A 16,660-nucleotide genomic window follows, 5' to 3' on the forward strand; every position below is an offset into this window, starting at 1 on the left:
TGTGACCTACCGTTGTTTGCAACAACTTTACCGCATACAAAAACAAAGTGAAGCATTTTCTTTTAACCAGACCCCCCACATTGCGAAGGTTAAAAGAAAATTATCTGTATTTGCTTTTGTATTGGGTAAAATTGGGTAAACACAACAATGGTTCGTTATGAACCTTTTGGTCACGTGACCCGAAGGCAGCACAAGGGTTAAGTGTTTCAGTGGTGTGGACCAACAGATTTTCCAAGTGTATGTGCCTGTGTGTTTTGTCATTGTCCTAAACAGCCTCTCCTAAATCCGTTGGTCTACACTGCTTCACACAGCTCCCCAGTGCCTCACCATTCCCCATTTTCACTGTCAATACATTGTCAATACATTGCAACTAGCCGCCGCACATTGGAATTCCCCATGTGACTCTGGTAGATCACACACACACGCACGGCTGGTAATGTAGCCCGAGGACAGTATCTGACTGGCTTATTTCCTTTCTTATTCCTGCGCTTGCTAAATTGTCCCTTCTCCTCGTCCTCCCATACTCCCCCCTTCCTCTCCTGTTTCTCTTCCAATATTCTCCTCGTCCTCCCCCATCCACCATCTCCCTCTGGTGACAGCCTAAGGAACAACAGCATCAGAAGATCACCATGGAGACAGTCTCAGTTATGTTTCCTTTATTTTAGAGATATAGGAGGGCTCATCAATCATCAAATTTCCATGGTGACAGTTACCAAGGAACTGTCACCCAGTGACCAGCCTCTCTGGATTAGAGGAAGGACGGAAGCAGCAGGTGTTGTTGTGTGCGAGTGTGTGTGATTGTGTGTTGGTGTGCGCAGGTTAGGGGTCAGGGTGTGAGTGTGTGTGAGAGAGAGTGTGTGTGTGTGTGTTAGAGACAAGTTGCAAGGCTACTGTGAAGACAGCATTGGGGAGGAAAAAGCTCCTTACAAACACACAGTTGCTATCCTTGATAACATGAGCTTCCACAGATACAATGAGACTTCTGCAGTGACGAGAGCAACATGTGGACCACAACAGGACTAACCCTGACCCCTAACCTCGATCCTAACAGAGTGAAGTAACACTCCGTTTATGCATCAGTCATTGGTTCAGCTTCCATGTTTCCATGCCAACGGGTAAGATGGGAGGAGTCAGGGGAGAAGAGTGGAGCATTTCCGAGCAACAATGTCTGTGTTGTGATCCAGCTCCTGTCACGGGGTCCTATTCCTACATATCTCCTCTACTCCTGTTTTTTCCTGAAGGAGTCCTTGGTCTCCTCCATCTTGTCATGTAGTCTATCCTTGGTTTCCTCCATCTTGTCATGTAGTCTATCCTTGGTCTCCAGCAGTTTGCCGGTGAACTTATCCTTGGTCTCCTCCATCTTGTCATGAAGTCTCTCCTTGGTCTCCTCCATCTTGTCCTGTAGTCTCTCTTTGGTCTCCTCCATCTTGTCCTGTATGTACTCCTTCACAGGGGGCGGTGTGGATAGGTAGCCGTGCTGGCGCAGGTACTTGACTGACAAGGACGTCCCTCCCAGTGTGACGGTGTAGCGCGCTGGCGTGGCGATCTGGAGACAGTGGATTGGGTTAGAAAAATAACTACCAGTTGGAACTTGCAGGAACCCGCTGGAACCAACTAGTACTAGCAAGCAGGGCTCTTCACTAACGTTTTTCACCATCCCACCAGGACTGACCTGAAATATAACCTAAGTTATCCCAGAAGGCATGTTGACAATCCAAAATGTTAAATCTTATGCATATATTTTCCCAAAGTTCTTAAGTGCAGTGGGCAAACGTGAGTTCAAAAAAATGTTTTTGTTGAATTTACATGATATTCTTTTAGGACATATGACAAAGCTAGACTCACAAAACTAACCAGCACCTTACAATACATCTATGATATGAACCAACATCTTGAGATAGAAGAAATAACCTGAGGCTAAGGGAGACTTTCACAGGTCTAGATGGGTATACACTGGAACTAACATTACTTAGTAATATGTGTGTGTGTGTGTTTGTGTACATGTCCTCAAGCAGGTTTAATAAGAAGCTTGTGTGCTTCATAAAACCTGCAGTCAGTTTCATTTTCATCGCCGTTCCTTCGAACTTTAGCAGTTTTATTGCCTACCCCAAACTCTCATACCAAAATGTATTTACATTCTTCCCAATGTTTTCACTGGCCCCGGGACAAGGGGAGGCCCTTAAGCTTGAGCTATAACCCATTAGAATCATCTAGAACCAGTCAGTAAGCTCACCTTGTACATGGCGTAAGCAGTCAGGGCACAGCCACTCTGGGAGTTTTCCAGAAGCTTCACCAGCCTCTCCGGAAACCCAATGTACTCTAGGTAGGGAACCACGTTCACACCCCTGGACACATATGCACAGGGTGAGAGGGCAAGGGGGTGAGACGGTGATGGCGTGAGGGTGAGGGGGTGACGAGGTGAGAGGATGAGGAGGTAGGAGTGCGGAGGTGAGAGGGTGAGAAGGGTGGAGGTGAGAGAGTGAGATGAGGAGGTGAGATGGGGAGAAGTTGAGCAGGTGAAAGGATGAGGAGGTGAAATAGTAAGGAGGTAAGAGGGTGAGGGGATGAGGAGGTGAGAGGGTGAGGAAGCAGAGGAAGTGGGAGGGTGAGGATGTCACTAATCCATGAAGCAACCAGACAGCTATGTAGGCCAGCAGGTGTGAGTGAGAGAAAATCTAGGACCCAAACAACAGATTAAGACTTCAGAGAAGATCCATTAATAGAGGGCTTTGTTTCACGTCTTGCCAAAAAGTGTGTGTGTGTGTTTCAGGGGCATGTTTCATTATATATGGGACCTGTCTCACACACCTTTTGAAAACGGCAAATCTGTCCCCTCTACTTTTTATTAAGAAATTATATTTAATGCAACTTAATCCTCAGTTGGTAAAGAGGATTCCCATCCACATTTGAAAACAAACATACGCCCCTGATGTGTGTGTGAGACCTTACTTCATTGCTGCATAGTAGAATGTTCCGATCCACACTGATGACGTTAGCAGATGCACCGGCACCATAACTTTCCCGTACTGCTTCAGTGTTCGCTTGAACCGCTGCACTAAGCCCACCGAGTGGTCCTGCAGGGGGTCCGCCTCCTCGGGGCTTGGGACGGCTGCCTGCCCGTCTTCTGGGGCCGTCTTCTTGGGCTCCGCCGACGGCGAAGTCCATGCTGCCGCGGATATCCTCACCCAGCGAGGTTCGCTAAGCGCAAGGTGGGATCCAGTTTGCGGCGCGACGGTAGGAGACTGACGGGCAGCAGAGCCCGAAAGCACAGACCGCATGACGGACACCTTCCGCCACACACCTCGATTAACGAGCCGCTGCATGTTTCGTTTCTTGTCCACCGCTGCCAAGTCCACACTATCTGGTCAGAACCAAACATCTGTAAGAACAGAAAACTTCCTGTCTAAACTATCAGTGGCTGAATATATGATAGGCTAACTCGGCTAGCTTTGAGCCCACGTTTGATCAGACCTCTGCTAGGCTAAGTAGCTATTTAAGAAGCTAATACCAATCACCGCTGGCGGAGTCGCTACACTACACGCAGTTTTAACATTTCCATCACTTTATATGACCTACCTAGTGCCATGCAGAAAGCCATATGGAACATAATGCTAGCTAGCTAACGCTAGTTACTTTAGTGGGCAAGACAAGCTTGTAAATAACTTTTATGATTTGACACTTCAAGAACGCCATCTTCAAAACATTGACATGCAGCTACACAGCCCACGGTACTTACCTGTCAGTGAGACATGGTGTTATGGTCTTTCAGACGAGGGTCATGAACGGTTGCTGGAATTTGGCCATGTCCCTTCTGTCATTCAGAACTTCCTTGCATGGCATGACGCACAAGGTGTTGGCACGGTGCCGTAAGGAACCATGGGAAATGTAGTGATGGTCTTCTTCCTTGGCGGTTGAAACTCGATGTTTGGTGGTACACGTTCCGAAACCTAGCTTCTCGGTTTTTATTCCCCTTTAAACGTTCCTCCGCATTAATGCCCAAGCGAATGAACTAATATCATAATATGACACAATATTTATGTTTGCTGTCACGTTGTAAAGTTCGTTAAGCTGCCTTTTAACAGGTGAGAGTGTGCTCCGGCACGATATGTGGCGCTGTAGTATTGCAACTGTTTGTTGTCTATCATTGCTACAACTCCACAAAAGAAGAAAAATCAGCCGGCCGCTTCCAGTGACAGGCGGAACATATGTTGAACACCACGTAAACGGATGTTTCCACCATTTAACGTAAACGTATGATGCAGTAGCAAGAGGTTGGTGTCGGTAATGTTGTCAGTGTAACAGGACATGAGGAAATTAAAAAAACACAAGTCGAACGCAGATGGCCGGGTGAATGGACACGCTTCAAGACACGGAGGTAGTCATCCCAACGCGGCAGGTTTAGAATAAATCCGGATACACGTAAACTCCTTCAGTCAGTGTGGACAGTTTTTTACATTAAACAGCTAGTTTGATAAGATGAAGCAGCTGGTTTGATAAGATAAAAATAGCCGATTTGAAAGGGGAGCTATTCTGGTGGACAGACAGCTGCTACGTGGATCGGAGTTGAGTCTGTCAAACCTGCGGAGCCTCTGTCTCTTAGGAGCAGATGTTGTGTTCCAGCAGAGTGTGCTGTAGTTTAGATGCACATGGTGTTACCCAGACGCTTTGTTTTTCTTCGGGATGTATATGGTCAATTGCATTGAATAAGTTTGGGCCATGATGAAATCTTCAAGAAATGGAGATGTCACTATGCTCTAGCCTAGGGGTTGTGTGATCTAAGAGTTGAGGGTTTTGGAAGGGGTTGCGTTCTAGAAGGGTTTCTGCGTTTTAGTTGCTGAGGAGTTAAGTGTTCTAGAAGGAATTGTGGGTCCTAGACGCTGAGGGGTTGTGTGTTCCAGACACTGATGATTGATGTGTTTGCAGAGCCGGAGTCGTGGCGGAGACAGAAGCTGTGTGAGATCCAGCAGGCTCTGGACAGCGACCCGGTGGACATTGAGACCCTGAGGACTGCTGCCACCTCCGAGGGAGGTCTCCTAAACAATGACATCAGGAGGAAAGTGTGGCCCAAGCTGCTCAATGTCAATATCTACAGCCTCCCCCCCAAACCTGGTGAGACACACACACGCACACACTTACACTCTCACACACACATCAACACGCTCACTCTCACACTCATACACTGACACATACACACACCCCCAAACTCACATAATGGCTCACACACATACACACACACACACACGCATGATAACCCCTACTATCACCTAACCGTGTGTTAATGTGTCATGTTGCTAATGTTGTTGTGCGGGCTGGGAGGGGATGTGGAATCAAGGACTGTAACATGTTTGTTGATATTGTTGTTGTTGTTGTGCAGGCCGGGAGGTGAGGCGGAACCATAAGGACTACAACCAGGTTGTGATGGACGTGCGCCGCTCGCTCAGACGCTTCCCCAAAGGTCAGGGGTCATGTGCTGTGTTCTCCTCGCACGTTCATCCTTACACGTTCTCCCGCCGTTCCACTATGTTTTCCTTCCCATGTTCGATGGTTTGCTCTACTTGGTTTTTTTTCCGCACGTCCTCCTGTGTTCCGCAGGCATGCGTGCTGAGGAGCGTGCGGTTCTCCAGGAGCAGCTGGTGGACATCATCCTGGACGTTCTCCTCAGAAACCCGCCGCTCCACTACTACCAGGGCTTCCACGACATCGCCGTCACCTTCCTGCTGGTGGTCGGCGAGCGGATGGCCATACCCATGGTGGAGACGCTGTCCAATCACCACCTCCGGTACGACGTCTCCTATTGGCTCATAGAGAACAACAGCATCTGAGCTGAAGGACATAAGCACCCCATTCAGCCCCCCGCTGATCACCCATGTATTTGTCATATAACCCTACGACCTGACCAACCCGTACCTAAGATATCCACATAACTGACCCATACAGAAGATAATGACATAACTAACCCATACCTCAAATATCCACGTGTCTAATCCACACTTCAGATATGCACGTCAGTAACCTCCTCTCCTGTCCGGCCCCCTCTTCTCCTCACCAGGGACTTCATGGATCCTACCATGGACAGCACCAAACACATCCTCAACTGTCTGATGCCTCTCCTGGAGCAGGTGAACCCAGAGCTGCACACCTTCATGACCCGGTACTGGTAACACACACACACACACACACTCTCACACACACACACACACACACATACTCTCTCACAGACAGAGCTGTAACTTTGTTGATAATTTCCTCTCAGCATCGTCATCGGAAGCTTTGTAGTGTCCTGTCATCCCTCGTCCCACCAGCAGAGGGCAGTACAACATTGTCTGTCCTGTAATACAGTATACAAACTGAGTTAGTCAATGACTTCAGACTGTCCAGCAGCCAAAACAGACTATGTTTGTATTTGTTTCATACAGTGATGATGATGATGATGATGGTGGGAATAATAATGATGATGATGAGGATGAAGATGGTATTGATTATGATGGTAATGATGATGGTGGTGATGATGATGATGGTGATGGTGATGGTGATGTGTTGCAGGGCTGAAGTGGGCACCATCTTTGCTCTGAGCTGGCTGATCACATGGTACGGCCACGTCCTATCAGAGTTCAGACACGTGCTGCGTCTCTACGACTTCTTCCTGGCCTCGCACCCTCTCATGGCCATCTACTTTGCTGCCACGGTAATGCCTCTCTTCCTTCTCTCCCCTCTTCCTCGCTACCCCTATCCTCCGCCTCTCTCCTCCTCCTCCTCCTCCTACTCCACTCTTTTTTTTCTCTCCTCTCCCTCTCATCTTTTCATACCTTCTCCTCTCACCTCCTCTTGTCTCCTTCTCATCCCCTCCTCCTCATCCCCTCCTCCTCTTCTCATCCCCTCCTCCTCTTCTCATCCCCTCCTCCTCCTTCCCTCCTCCTCTTCTCATCCCCTCCTTCTCTTCTCCCCTCCTCCTCCCCTCCTCCTCTTCTCTCCTCATCCCCTCCTCCTCCCCTCCTCCTCTTCTCTCCTCATCCCCTCCTCCTCCCCTCCTCCTCTTCTCCTCCAGATTGTGCTCCATCGTCAGGAGGAGGTTCTGCAGTCAGAGTGTGACATGGCGATGGTGCACCATCTCCTGTCCCAGATCCCTCAGGACCTGCCCTACCAGATCCTGATTGGACGAGCTCAGAGCCTGTTCAACCAATACCCTCCCTCCTTACTGGCCCAGCGCGCTGCGCTGCAGTCTCGCAACAGGTGAGAGCCTGAGCATGAGTTAGCCACACCCACCACGATTCTACCCTCTTACCTCACCCACCCTAACCCCCGACTTAACCCCATCCCACATACACCACCCAACCCCACCCACCCACCATAACCCGCAACCTCAACCTTAACCCCACTCACCTTAACCAAACTCTGACCCCACACACCCTGATCCCACCCCATCTTATATTACAGATGGCCAGCAGGGGGGGCTGGGGTGGAGGCAGCAGCAATATGCAGTAGCCAAACACTCTCTCCGCCTGTGTGTGTGTGTGTGTGTGTGTGTGTGTGCGTGTTCAATGCAGTAAAGGCTGTGTGGGCCCCTTGTGCGGGGCAGCTAGCCAGTTAACAGACCCCCAGCCTGGGGGATAAAAGCACAAAGCTGGCTACACACACACACACACACACACACACACGCATACTCACAACACCTCCCCCTCTCCCTCCGGGCCAGCAGATGCTTAGAGGGAGGGGGTGGTGTGTGTGTGTGTGTGAGAGAGATATGTGTGTGTGGTATTAATGTTGGTTGCCCCTTGTTGTCACTGCTGTATTGTTCTGTACAAACACTCTGCATGTTGGCATAGTTAGAGCTCAGTGGTAGATCTGGACTGCAAATCTAGAGGTCATGGGCTCAAATCATTCATTCATTGAGCAGACTTTTTCACAAAGCGAGGGTGCATACAGAAAGTACAGCAGAAGGTCAAGCATCAGAGGTGTGTAGTCCTAACAGTATTACAGTGGTCAGAGCCAAGGAACGGCCTGTATTTACCAGGCACAGTGCAAAGTAACCACGTCTCAGCTCCCAGGCATGGTGCAAAAACAATACGACAGTGCAGTAATAACATGACAGAATGGTCTGCGACAGTATAAAGAGGCCGGATATTTTCACTGTAACACATTAGACAGGATAGTCACCCCAACATAACAGACAGGACAGTTAGCCTGTAACATAGGAGACTTGCCTAAAGGACCAACCCTTATGACCCTCCCCCTCCTCCCCCTAGCATCACCATCGGATCCTACCAGGCGTTCCAGAGGAGCCGGCAGCTCCAGAGACCAGACCGGGTGCTGCGGGGGAGGGGGGGCGGATGTCTGGACGGGGGGCTGCAGGGGGCCAGGGGGCCCGAGGCGGGGGGCAGCCAGCTGGTGGTGAGGATGGCAGTGTGGGGCATCTCTGCCACCCTGGGGGCGGCAGCCTTGGCTGTGGCCCACACCGCCCTGAACTGGTCACCTGACTTCCTCATGCAGCTGTTCTGATGACGCCTCCTGTCCTCTCCTCGTCCTCACCTCACGTCCTTGCCTCCTCTCCCCCTCTCCACCGGGGAGGTAAAGCCTTCCTCATCGTGCTGCTGGGATGAAGATGGACCTGGAGCCAGCCCCGCCCCCCTGACAGAGAGAAGGAAGTACGGAGGGAGGGGGTAGAGAGACAATGAAGACCAGGAAGTTTAGCTTTTGGGCATGATGATCTCCTACGGGCCATTGGCATGGTGAGGACCTACTGGCTGTGGTCAGGCAAAGGACCCGATGCTAGGTTCTGATTGGACAGGCCTCGCTGCTGTGATCCCACTGCCCAATCAGACAGCTTTCATAAGGCCTGCAGCTGTAGTCACTGTTCATTGACACTTCTGGTAGGTCAGGAAGGTCCTCCATTGACGACAGAACCAACAAAGGGTTCTGGAACATAGGGATGATGTTGTAGACCAACACGTGTTCTCTACACAACCATATTGGTGTGGATGGGATTCTTGAAAAAAAATGTGGTGAAAAAAAAAATGTCAGGTCAACAGGGGTGAAGGAGTACAGATAATTTTGTAGTTTACCCGGACAACGTTCAATTTGCAGCTTTTATGTAGAGAAAGATGTGTGTCTCAGGGCATCATAACCAGCCAGGCAGCAAGTTAAGCATAAAAGAACAATCTATATTTCAGTCTCAAACGTTATATCCTAGGGTGTGCGAAGGCTAATGTGAAGCTGCCCGGGCACCGTGCTCAGTAAAACGAGACCCGCAGCTTGCTAGCTCACGTCTCACCGCTTCAGGATCACAATAAGTCTGGAACACGTCGTCAAAATAACACGTCAAGGCCCTTTTGTACTGCAAGTCCTGTGTCTTATACCCTGGGAAGATTCACCGATTTGCATCGGTGCACAGGCACGGAAGTTGGCAATGCGATTGCCCCAATTTTAAAAATTGTGCACCAAATACAATTTGGTCTTCGCTGTAGGTGCCTCATTTCTAATCTTATTTATTTATATTCAATTAGTAGTGGAGGCCCTGTCCCATTTATTTAGAAAGGTGATCAGGACGATACAGATGCTTTACCACTCTAAAGTGCACAGGCAGCACGACTCACTCAAGGACCCTCCACTGGTTATTTCCCTTCGTGTAGAAAGGGCACCACAGCTTTGTGCTCACTGCTGAGGCAGCCTACCTGCTGGAAGTCCAACACGTCTGTCTGCTGGCTGGAGCTCAGACACAAAGTACCATCCTTCTGAAGTGAACCCTGAACATCCTCGCATGGTTTAACTGTGTGAGGTGTAACTTGGCTTAAGAAGAGGGACAGGCCCGGTTTGATTTGAGATTTAGACTTTATCAGAATCAGAATCAGAAGGGATTTTATTCGCCATGAATGTTTGCACAAACAAGGAATTTACTTTGGCAGGGAGGTGCATACATTAAACATATAGGAATATTGAAACTTAAATATGTGAACTATACAAAAGGAGCAAAGTTTAGCTAATACTAAGGAAGGTCTAGCTAGTACTAAGGGGAATAAAAAAATATATATATAAGTAGTCATAATTTACTCAACATTTTTTGGCAATATGGACAAAGGACTTGTGAAAAGGCCTGTTTGTGGAAGGGGCAAATGTTTTTTTAGAAGTAAAAAAACAAGTACTGAGTTGTAGTACTAGAGAAACGAATATGTAAGGGTAAAAAAGGGATTTATCTAATTTTTAATTTATTGTAGGAAATACAATCATAACATCATGCTGTACCATATTGAATTGCATTGCTTCTTATTGTTTTGCTTTTGCATATTGAGTTAAATCGCATTGTGTTGAAATCGTGTTGTGTCAAATGGCGCTGCATTGTAATAGGGGGGAAATCATATTGCATCAAGTCGTTGCTTCATATGTACATTTAATGTATCGCATGATGGCGATGCGGCACATCCCATCTCTGCCCCGCCGTGTTATCACTAACCAGGGTGGTGCTCCACCCTAGACTGTTATCACTAACCAGGGTGGTGCTCCGCCCTAGACTGTTATCACTAACCAGGGTGGTGCTCCACCCTAGACTGTTATCACTAACCAGGGTGGTGCTCCACCCTAGACTGTTATCACTAACCAGGGTGGTGCTCCACCCTAGACTGTTATCACTAACCAGGGTGGTGCTCCGCCCTAGACTGTTATCACTAACCAGGGTGGTGCTCCGCCCTAGACTGTTATCACTAACCAGGGTGGTGCTCCACCCTAGACTGTTATCACTAACCAGGGTGGTGCTCCACCCTAGACTGTTATCACTAACCAGGGTGGTGCTCCACCCTAGACTGTTATCACTAACCAGGGTGGTGCTCCATCCTAGACTGTTATCACTAACCAGGGTGGTGCTCCACCCTAGACTGTTATCACTAACCAGGGTGGTGCTCCATCCTAGACTGTTATCACTAACCAGGGTGGTGCTCCATCCTAGACTGTTATCACTAACCAGGGTGGTGCTCCACCCTAGACTGTTATCACTAACCAGGGTGGTGCTCCACCCTAGACTGTTATCACTAACCAGGTTGGTGCTCCGCCCTAGACTGTTATCACTAACCAGGGTGGTGCTCCACCCTAGACTGTTATCACTAACCAGGGTGGTGCTCCACCCTAGACTGTTATCACTAACCAGGGTGGTGCTCCACCCTAGACTGTTATCACTAACCAGGGTGGTGCTCCACCCTAGACTGTTATCACTAACCAGGGTGGTGCTCCACCCTAGACTGTTATCACTAACCAGGGTGGTGCTCCACCCTAGACTGTTATCACTAACCAGGGTGGTGCTCCACCCTAGACTGTTATCACTAACCAGGGTGGTGCTCCGCCCTAGACTGTTATCACTAACCAGGGTGGTGCTCCACCCTAGACTGTTATCACTAACCAGGGTGGTGCTCCACCCTAGACTGTTATCACTAACCAGGGTGGTGCTCCGCCCTAGACTGTTATCACTAACCAGGGTGGTGCTCCACCCTAGACTGTTATCACTAACCAGGGTGGTGCTCCACCCTAGACTGTTCTCCCCTTCCTGCACCAGCCATATCTCACCTGTCTCCTTGTACCATGTACATCTGAAACGGTGTCATTCATTTAGTCCGAACAGAATCACTTTACGCTTCATGCTTCATTCACTACATTTCGGTGATTTGGGAATTTCATTTGCCAAAGCTGAATGTTATGGAATACAGACGGATGTTCTGTTGTACTGCTTAGAGAATAAAGAAGATATGTGTTTGAGGATATGTGTTTGTCTGATTTATATGAAATATGATTCAGGTCTGGCGAGGATTACAGTGTATTCATTTCTGTAGTGACCACTTAGTGAAAGGTAAGCCTTCTGAGGTTGTTTCTGTAGCAAGCTAAAGCGGACAAAATATACAGACCAGGTTGGGGATAGCTTTTACATTTAGTTTTTTAATTTTTCAAAGACATAAAGCTATGCCGTTCCTTTGTGAGTAAAAACACAATGATTGATGGTGTTATTAGCTGCGATGCAAGGGCACCAACGCAATTCATGCATAGGACACCGGTGTTTATGCGAGAGCGTGTGTTTGTAACCGTGGTTACAGCGGGTGTCCAAAGGGATAACAGCATGTTCCGAGGGTCGCTTATTGTTTCCAACCGAGTGACCTCCCCCCCACACACACCCCCACCCCCTTCTCAGACTTCCAGACCCCAACCAACTGCACACACTGCACACTGCACACACACACACAGACCAAACAGATATAAACACATGTTTATTGACACCAATGATGTGTTCGATGAGGAGAGGAAAGAGAGAGATGAGGGCAGAGGAGAAGAGAGGAGGAAGAAAGGGTGAGAAGAATCGGAGGACTCTCCACCCGGCTCTCTGACGGGAATCTCCGCATCAATGTGTGAAACTCAATTGGGGTCCATAATTGGTTTCAATGGATATCTAACAAGAGGCTGAGACGTCGGAATATCATTACCCCCGTCTGCCCCAACCTCTGCCCCCCCCCCCCCAGCCCATTTTAGGCCAAGTCCCCCCTCCCCCCCCCCCCCCAGGCCAGCTAAAGGCTGTTTCACACCTGGTTGGGTTCCTATTAGCAACTGCTCCCCACTCTGACGGGACCCATTCATTTAGATTCATTTAGATTGATCTCCTCCCTTCGATCTTCCCTCTCGCTTTCCTTCTCACCATCTTTCCACTCACCCCGCCCCACCTCTCCTGTCACATGTAGAGAAACACCACACATAATACACAAACAAATGCAAAGACTTAACACACTCACACAACCTCCCCCCCCTACACACACACACACACACACACACACAATCATGCTTACAATCACACGTACAGGTTTTAACATCTTTCAAACAAGCCAAGCCCAGTGTGTGGGTGTGTGTGAGAGGGTCCTGTGAGTGTCTGTAACTAACAGACCACTGCTTTCTCAGCTTTTGGGAGAAGAGGAGAGGGAGTCTGGTAGATTGATTCTCCCTTTTCCTCGGCCGAACCATGTGTTCACACTCGCACACAAACATCCACTCTCACACACACAAACATCCACACTCATGCATACGCACACACCCTCACACGCAAAAAAGACACTCGCTCACACGGGTAATTGCATCACTCGAACACATCCAAGAACATGAACATACTGGATGATGCGCCTTTCCACTTAGAGCTGTGTCCAATGCAGGAGTGTGTGTGTGTGTGTGTGTGTGAGACAGAGCAGATGAATGTTCCAGAACAGTTGCATCTGCCTACCCCCAAATTACACATCTGTTTGGTTTCCCACAACGACAAGGCCACTGCATCACCAACTATGCAAGCTTATTAGAGCAACATCCTTATTGATACACACACACCTCATTCAGCCCCTCCACAGTGGCCAGTCAGCAGTTTGGGTCCCAGGTGGCCCTGCACTGGAGACCTCAACACTAAGTTGCCCTAGTGAGGCGGGGGGGGGGGTAATGGAATGTGTGTCTGTATGTGCGTGTCTGTGTCTGGTGTGGATGCGTGTGTGTCTGTATGCTGTGTGCTGTGGTGGGTGGGGGGTGTGTGTGTGCGTGTATGAAGGTGTGTGTGATGGTTTGTGTGGGTGGCATGTGTTTGTGATGTGTGGTGTGTGTTTGATGGTATGCGGTGTGTGTGATGGTATGTGTTTGATGGTGTGTGTGATGGTATGTGTTTGATGGTGTGTGTGATGGTGTGGTGCGTGATGGTGTGTGTGTGTGTGTGTCCCAGCTCCGGAGGCACCAGTTGACATGATGTAAGGCAGAGTGAGACCTTGTATATGTATTTTTCAGCAGCTTTGTGGCAGCATGGGGGAACATGTGCAATGGTGTGTGTAAGAGTGTGTGTCTCTGAGAATGAGTGTATGCGTAAGCATGCAGATGTCGACTGTTGGTTCCAATTTGTCAGAGTGTCTTCCATGGGACTCTGATAAAGGTCAATATTCCTCCTCTACCTTCCTCTCTGCCCCTATCCTCCTATCCCTTCTTCTCCTCTACTCCATCTTCTCTTTTCTCTTCTCCTGTCTCTATCCTCTCCCCTTCTCTACTCTCCTCCTCCCCTCTTCTCCTCTCCTTTCCTGAGGACAGGAGGGGAGAAGGAGGTGTGTAGGTACAGATGTATGTAGAAAGGTATGTCCTGTAGATAGTGAGGTCTGGAGTCAGAGAAGTCTGTAGGATAGAGATATCTGTAGGTAGAGATGTCTACAGGTAGATAAAGGTCTGTGCTGTGTATACAGAGCTCTGAACTGCAGATAGAGATGTCTGTTGGTAGAGAAGTCTGTAGTTAGGGAGGTCTGTAGGTAGAGATGTCTACAGCTAGGTCTGTACAGTTGGTAGAGAGATCTGTGGGGAGGAAGGACATAGTCCTTTTAACTGCTGTTAAATTATGCACATCCTGGTCTGCCTGCCAAACTGCTGTTGCTTTAAATGAGACAATCTGGGTCAGTACACACACATACACACACACAGATTCACGTAAATAGAGTCACGCACACATACACACACTCACACACACCACATACACATAATCAAACAGGTAAGCAGAAAAACTATTTAAATTCTTTAATTGGAAGTGGTGCCTTGTGCTTTACAGTTTTCAAATAATGGGCAGAAAAAAACTGCCTGCAGAAAGGAGATTTAATAAGATTCTTACAGTAACAGTTCATCGAAACATTAGATTCCATAGAATGATTCTACATACAGGAGTCTTCACTGAGATACGGGTACAAAGACTCTAACCCTTCCTGAATCTAGAGCTGCCTGAACACAGGAAGTACTTCAAGATGAACATTCCCATGGTTACAATGTGATGTCCTGGAGATGTTGAGGAAACACCTTCCTGTACTGGGGCAAGCTTGCCATGGCAAAATCGAATTCTGTAAGTGGTTTGGAGCTCGTTTTTTCTGCTTTTTAGAACCTCCCAGCCAGAACCCTGGAACCTTCTTGAACCTTCCTGTCAGATGGTTCTGTCCAGCACCAGATTTTTTACTCCTAGATCATAACGAGGCAGGCAGTGCAGACCCATGTTTTCCCCCAGGATCAATATATGAAGGAGGAAACTGGTCCCCTGGTTACCCATGAGCCTTTGCATGTCTTGTGGAAATAAATTGCTCCTGGACAGCGACAGTAGCCAGCTATGGATAACTAAATGTGTTACAGGGGATGGCAAGATTGCCACAATTTGGCCTCTAAATGGATTATACAGCTGGTTGTCATAATGTAAAATGTCACTGGATTATTAAAGATACTTATCATGAAATGTGTGACAACTTTTTTTTACAATCATTAGCATATTTTGCATTGCATTGAAGTTGTTGTCTCAACGTTGATATATTCAACCTAGCAGCCCCCCCCCCCCCTTTCCTAACTCTAGGCCTTTCTTCCTGACATTAGAGAAATGCTGCTCCAATGCATTGATCCCTGGATTAAATGATGTTACAAATGTTACAGGTAGAACGTCTGTGACCCCATGCATCATTGCTCTACTTTTCTGGGACCGGAATGTTGCACTAGTAGAGATGCTATCTACAGCTTGGTGAAAGTCCATAACTCCATAACATTGGCATAGTTTTCATTATTACTGTGGGGTTTTATTTGCATGCATACAGTAGGTTTATAAAAGCAGACTAAAAAGGAAGATATAGATAAAAAAAGGGCAAATACTTTGGCATACTCTGACAAAGGCAAGAAAAATAACAAAGTGCAAATACTTTTTCTACAAAACCGTAAAAAATAATTTCTAAAATAAATACATTGATGAATGGAAATGAATAAATAGTTTAACGTCAATGCTGAGCAGTGTGGTTGCTAGAAGCGATTCAACCCAGGTGATGTTCAGGTGAACGCCTGATGACTGAGCCGGGTGTGACTGATGTGTTCTCAGTGTCCTCAGGGAGGCTGACAAACTCTGGTTCCTCCAGGTTAGAACCTGTAGTGTGAGATAGTAGGTTCCTCCAGGTTAGAACCTGCAGTATGAGATGGTGGGTTCCTCCAGGTTCCACTTGGTTCGTCCCTGAAGTATAAGATCGTGGGTCCCTCTAGGTTAGAACCTGCCGTGTGAGATAGTGGGTTCCTCCAGGTTAGAACCTGCAGTATGAGATGGTGGGTTCTTCCAGGTTAGAACCTGCAGTATGAGATGGTGGGTTCCTCCAGGTTCCACTTGGTTCGTCCCTGAAGTATAAGATGGTGGGTCCCTCTAGGTTAGAACCTGCAGTGTGAGATAGTGGGTTCCTCCAGGTTAGAACTCGCAGTATGCGATGGTGGGTTCTTCCAAGTTAGAACCTGAAGTATGAGATGGTGGGTTCCTCCAGGTTAGAACCTGCAGTATGAGATGGTGGGTTCCTCCAGGTTAGAACCTGCAGTGTAAGATGGTGGGCATCATCAATAATCCTGGTTCATGCTACCCAGCGGTTCTTAGTGCTGCTGACAAGAAGAGGGGAAAGACAAGGGAGGGAGGGAGGGAAGGAGGGAAGTAGGGAAGGAGGGAAGGAGGGAGGGAGGGAGGGAGGGAGGGAGGGAGGGAGGGAGGGAGGGAGGGAGGGAGGGAGGGAGGGAGGGAGGGAGGGAGGGAGGGAGGGAGGGAGGGAGGGAGGGAGGGAGGGAGGGAGGGAGGGAGGGAGGGAGGGAGGGAGGGAGGGAGGGAGGGGAACAGGAGGATAAAGAGGAGAAGAGGGAGACTGGG

General features: G+C 48.4%; 2 protein-coding genes across 4 annotated transcripts; one reads left to right on the top strand and one right to left on the bottom strand.

The window, feature by feature from the left end:
• Positions 1-641: 641 nt before the first annotated feature.
• Positions 642-3,860, bottom strand: mims1a (mitochondrial inner membrane scaffold 1a). 3 transcript variants are annotated; one of them, XM_084695863.1, is made up of 4 exons: positions 3,737-3,860; positions 2,950-3,361; positions 2,234-2,345; positions 642-1,546 (listed from the first exon to the last, which is right to left on the bottom strand). In XM_084695863.1, exons 2-4 carry the CDS (start codon positions 3,321-3,323, stop codon positions 1,220-1,222), a joined length of 813 nt encoding a protein of 270 aa, XP_084551989.1. In that variant the 5' UTR covers positions 3,324-3,361; positions 3,737-3,860; the 3' UTR covers positions 642-1,219. The 3 variants fall into 3 exon arrangements, with proteins under 3 accessions (XP_084551989.1, XP_084551990.1, XP_084551991.1); XM_084695864.1 differs by having other exon boundaries at positions 2,950-3,357; positions 3,737-3,843; XM_084695865.1 differs by having other exon boundaries at positions 2,950-3,379; positions 3,737-3,829.
• A 51-nt stretch (positions 3,861-3,911) lies between these two features.
• On the top strand, positions 3,912-9,161 carry LOC146295075 (TBC1 domain family member 20). Its single transcript, XM_084695862.1, has 8 exons — positions 3,912-4,375; positions 4,924-5,109; positions 5,375-5,455; positions 5,593-5,779; positions 6,050-6,151; positions 6,544-6,685; positions 7,046-7,230; positions 8,244-9,161. The coding sequence occupies exons 1-8, from the start codon at positions 4,306-4,308 to the stop codon at positions 8,494-8,496; spliced, it is 1,206 nt and encodes a 401-aa protein (XP_084551988.1). The 5' UTR covers positions 3,912-4,305; the 3' UTR covers positions 8,497-9,161.
• The last annotated feature ends 7,499 nt before the right edge of the window (positions 9,162-16,660 follow it).

This window comes from Hypomesus nipponensis, chromosome 4 (genome assembly GCF_054491055.1).
Source record: "Hypomesus nipponensis isolate SF chromosome 4, ASM5449105v1, whole genome shotgun sequence".
Taxonomy (NCBI): Eukaryota; Metazoa; Chordata; class Actinopteri; order Osmeriformes; family Osmeridae; genus Hypomesus; species Hypomesus nipponensis.

Excerpts from the sequence above, each read along its gene's own strand:
- mims1a (XM_084695863.1), bottom strand. The coding sequence starts at position 3,323 with ATGCAGCGGCTCGTTAATCGAGGTGTGTGGCGGAAGGTGTCCGTCATG. Across the intron at positions 2,346-2,949 it reads TTCTACTATGCAGCAATGAA|GGGTGTGAACGTGGTTCCCT; the intron begins GTAAGGTCTCAC and ends ATATGTGTCCAG. Across the intron at positions 1,547-2,233 it reads CTGCTTACGCCATGTACAAG|ATCGCCACGCCAGCGCGCTA; the intron begins GTGAGCTTACTG and ends CACTGTCTCCAG.
- LOC146295075 (XM_084695862.1), top strand. The coding sequence starts at position 4,306 with ATGAGGAAATTAAAAAAACACAAGTCGAACGCAGATGGCCGGGTGAAT. Across the intron at positions 6,152-6,543 it reads CTGCACACCTTCATGACCCG|GGCTGAAGTGGGCACCATCT; the intron begins GTACTGGTAACA and ends GATGTGTTGCAG. Across the intron at positions 6,686-7,045 it reads CCATCTACTTTGCTGCCACG|ATTGTGCTCCATCGTCAGGA; the intron begins GTAATGCCTCTC and ends CTTCTCCTCCAG.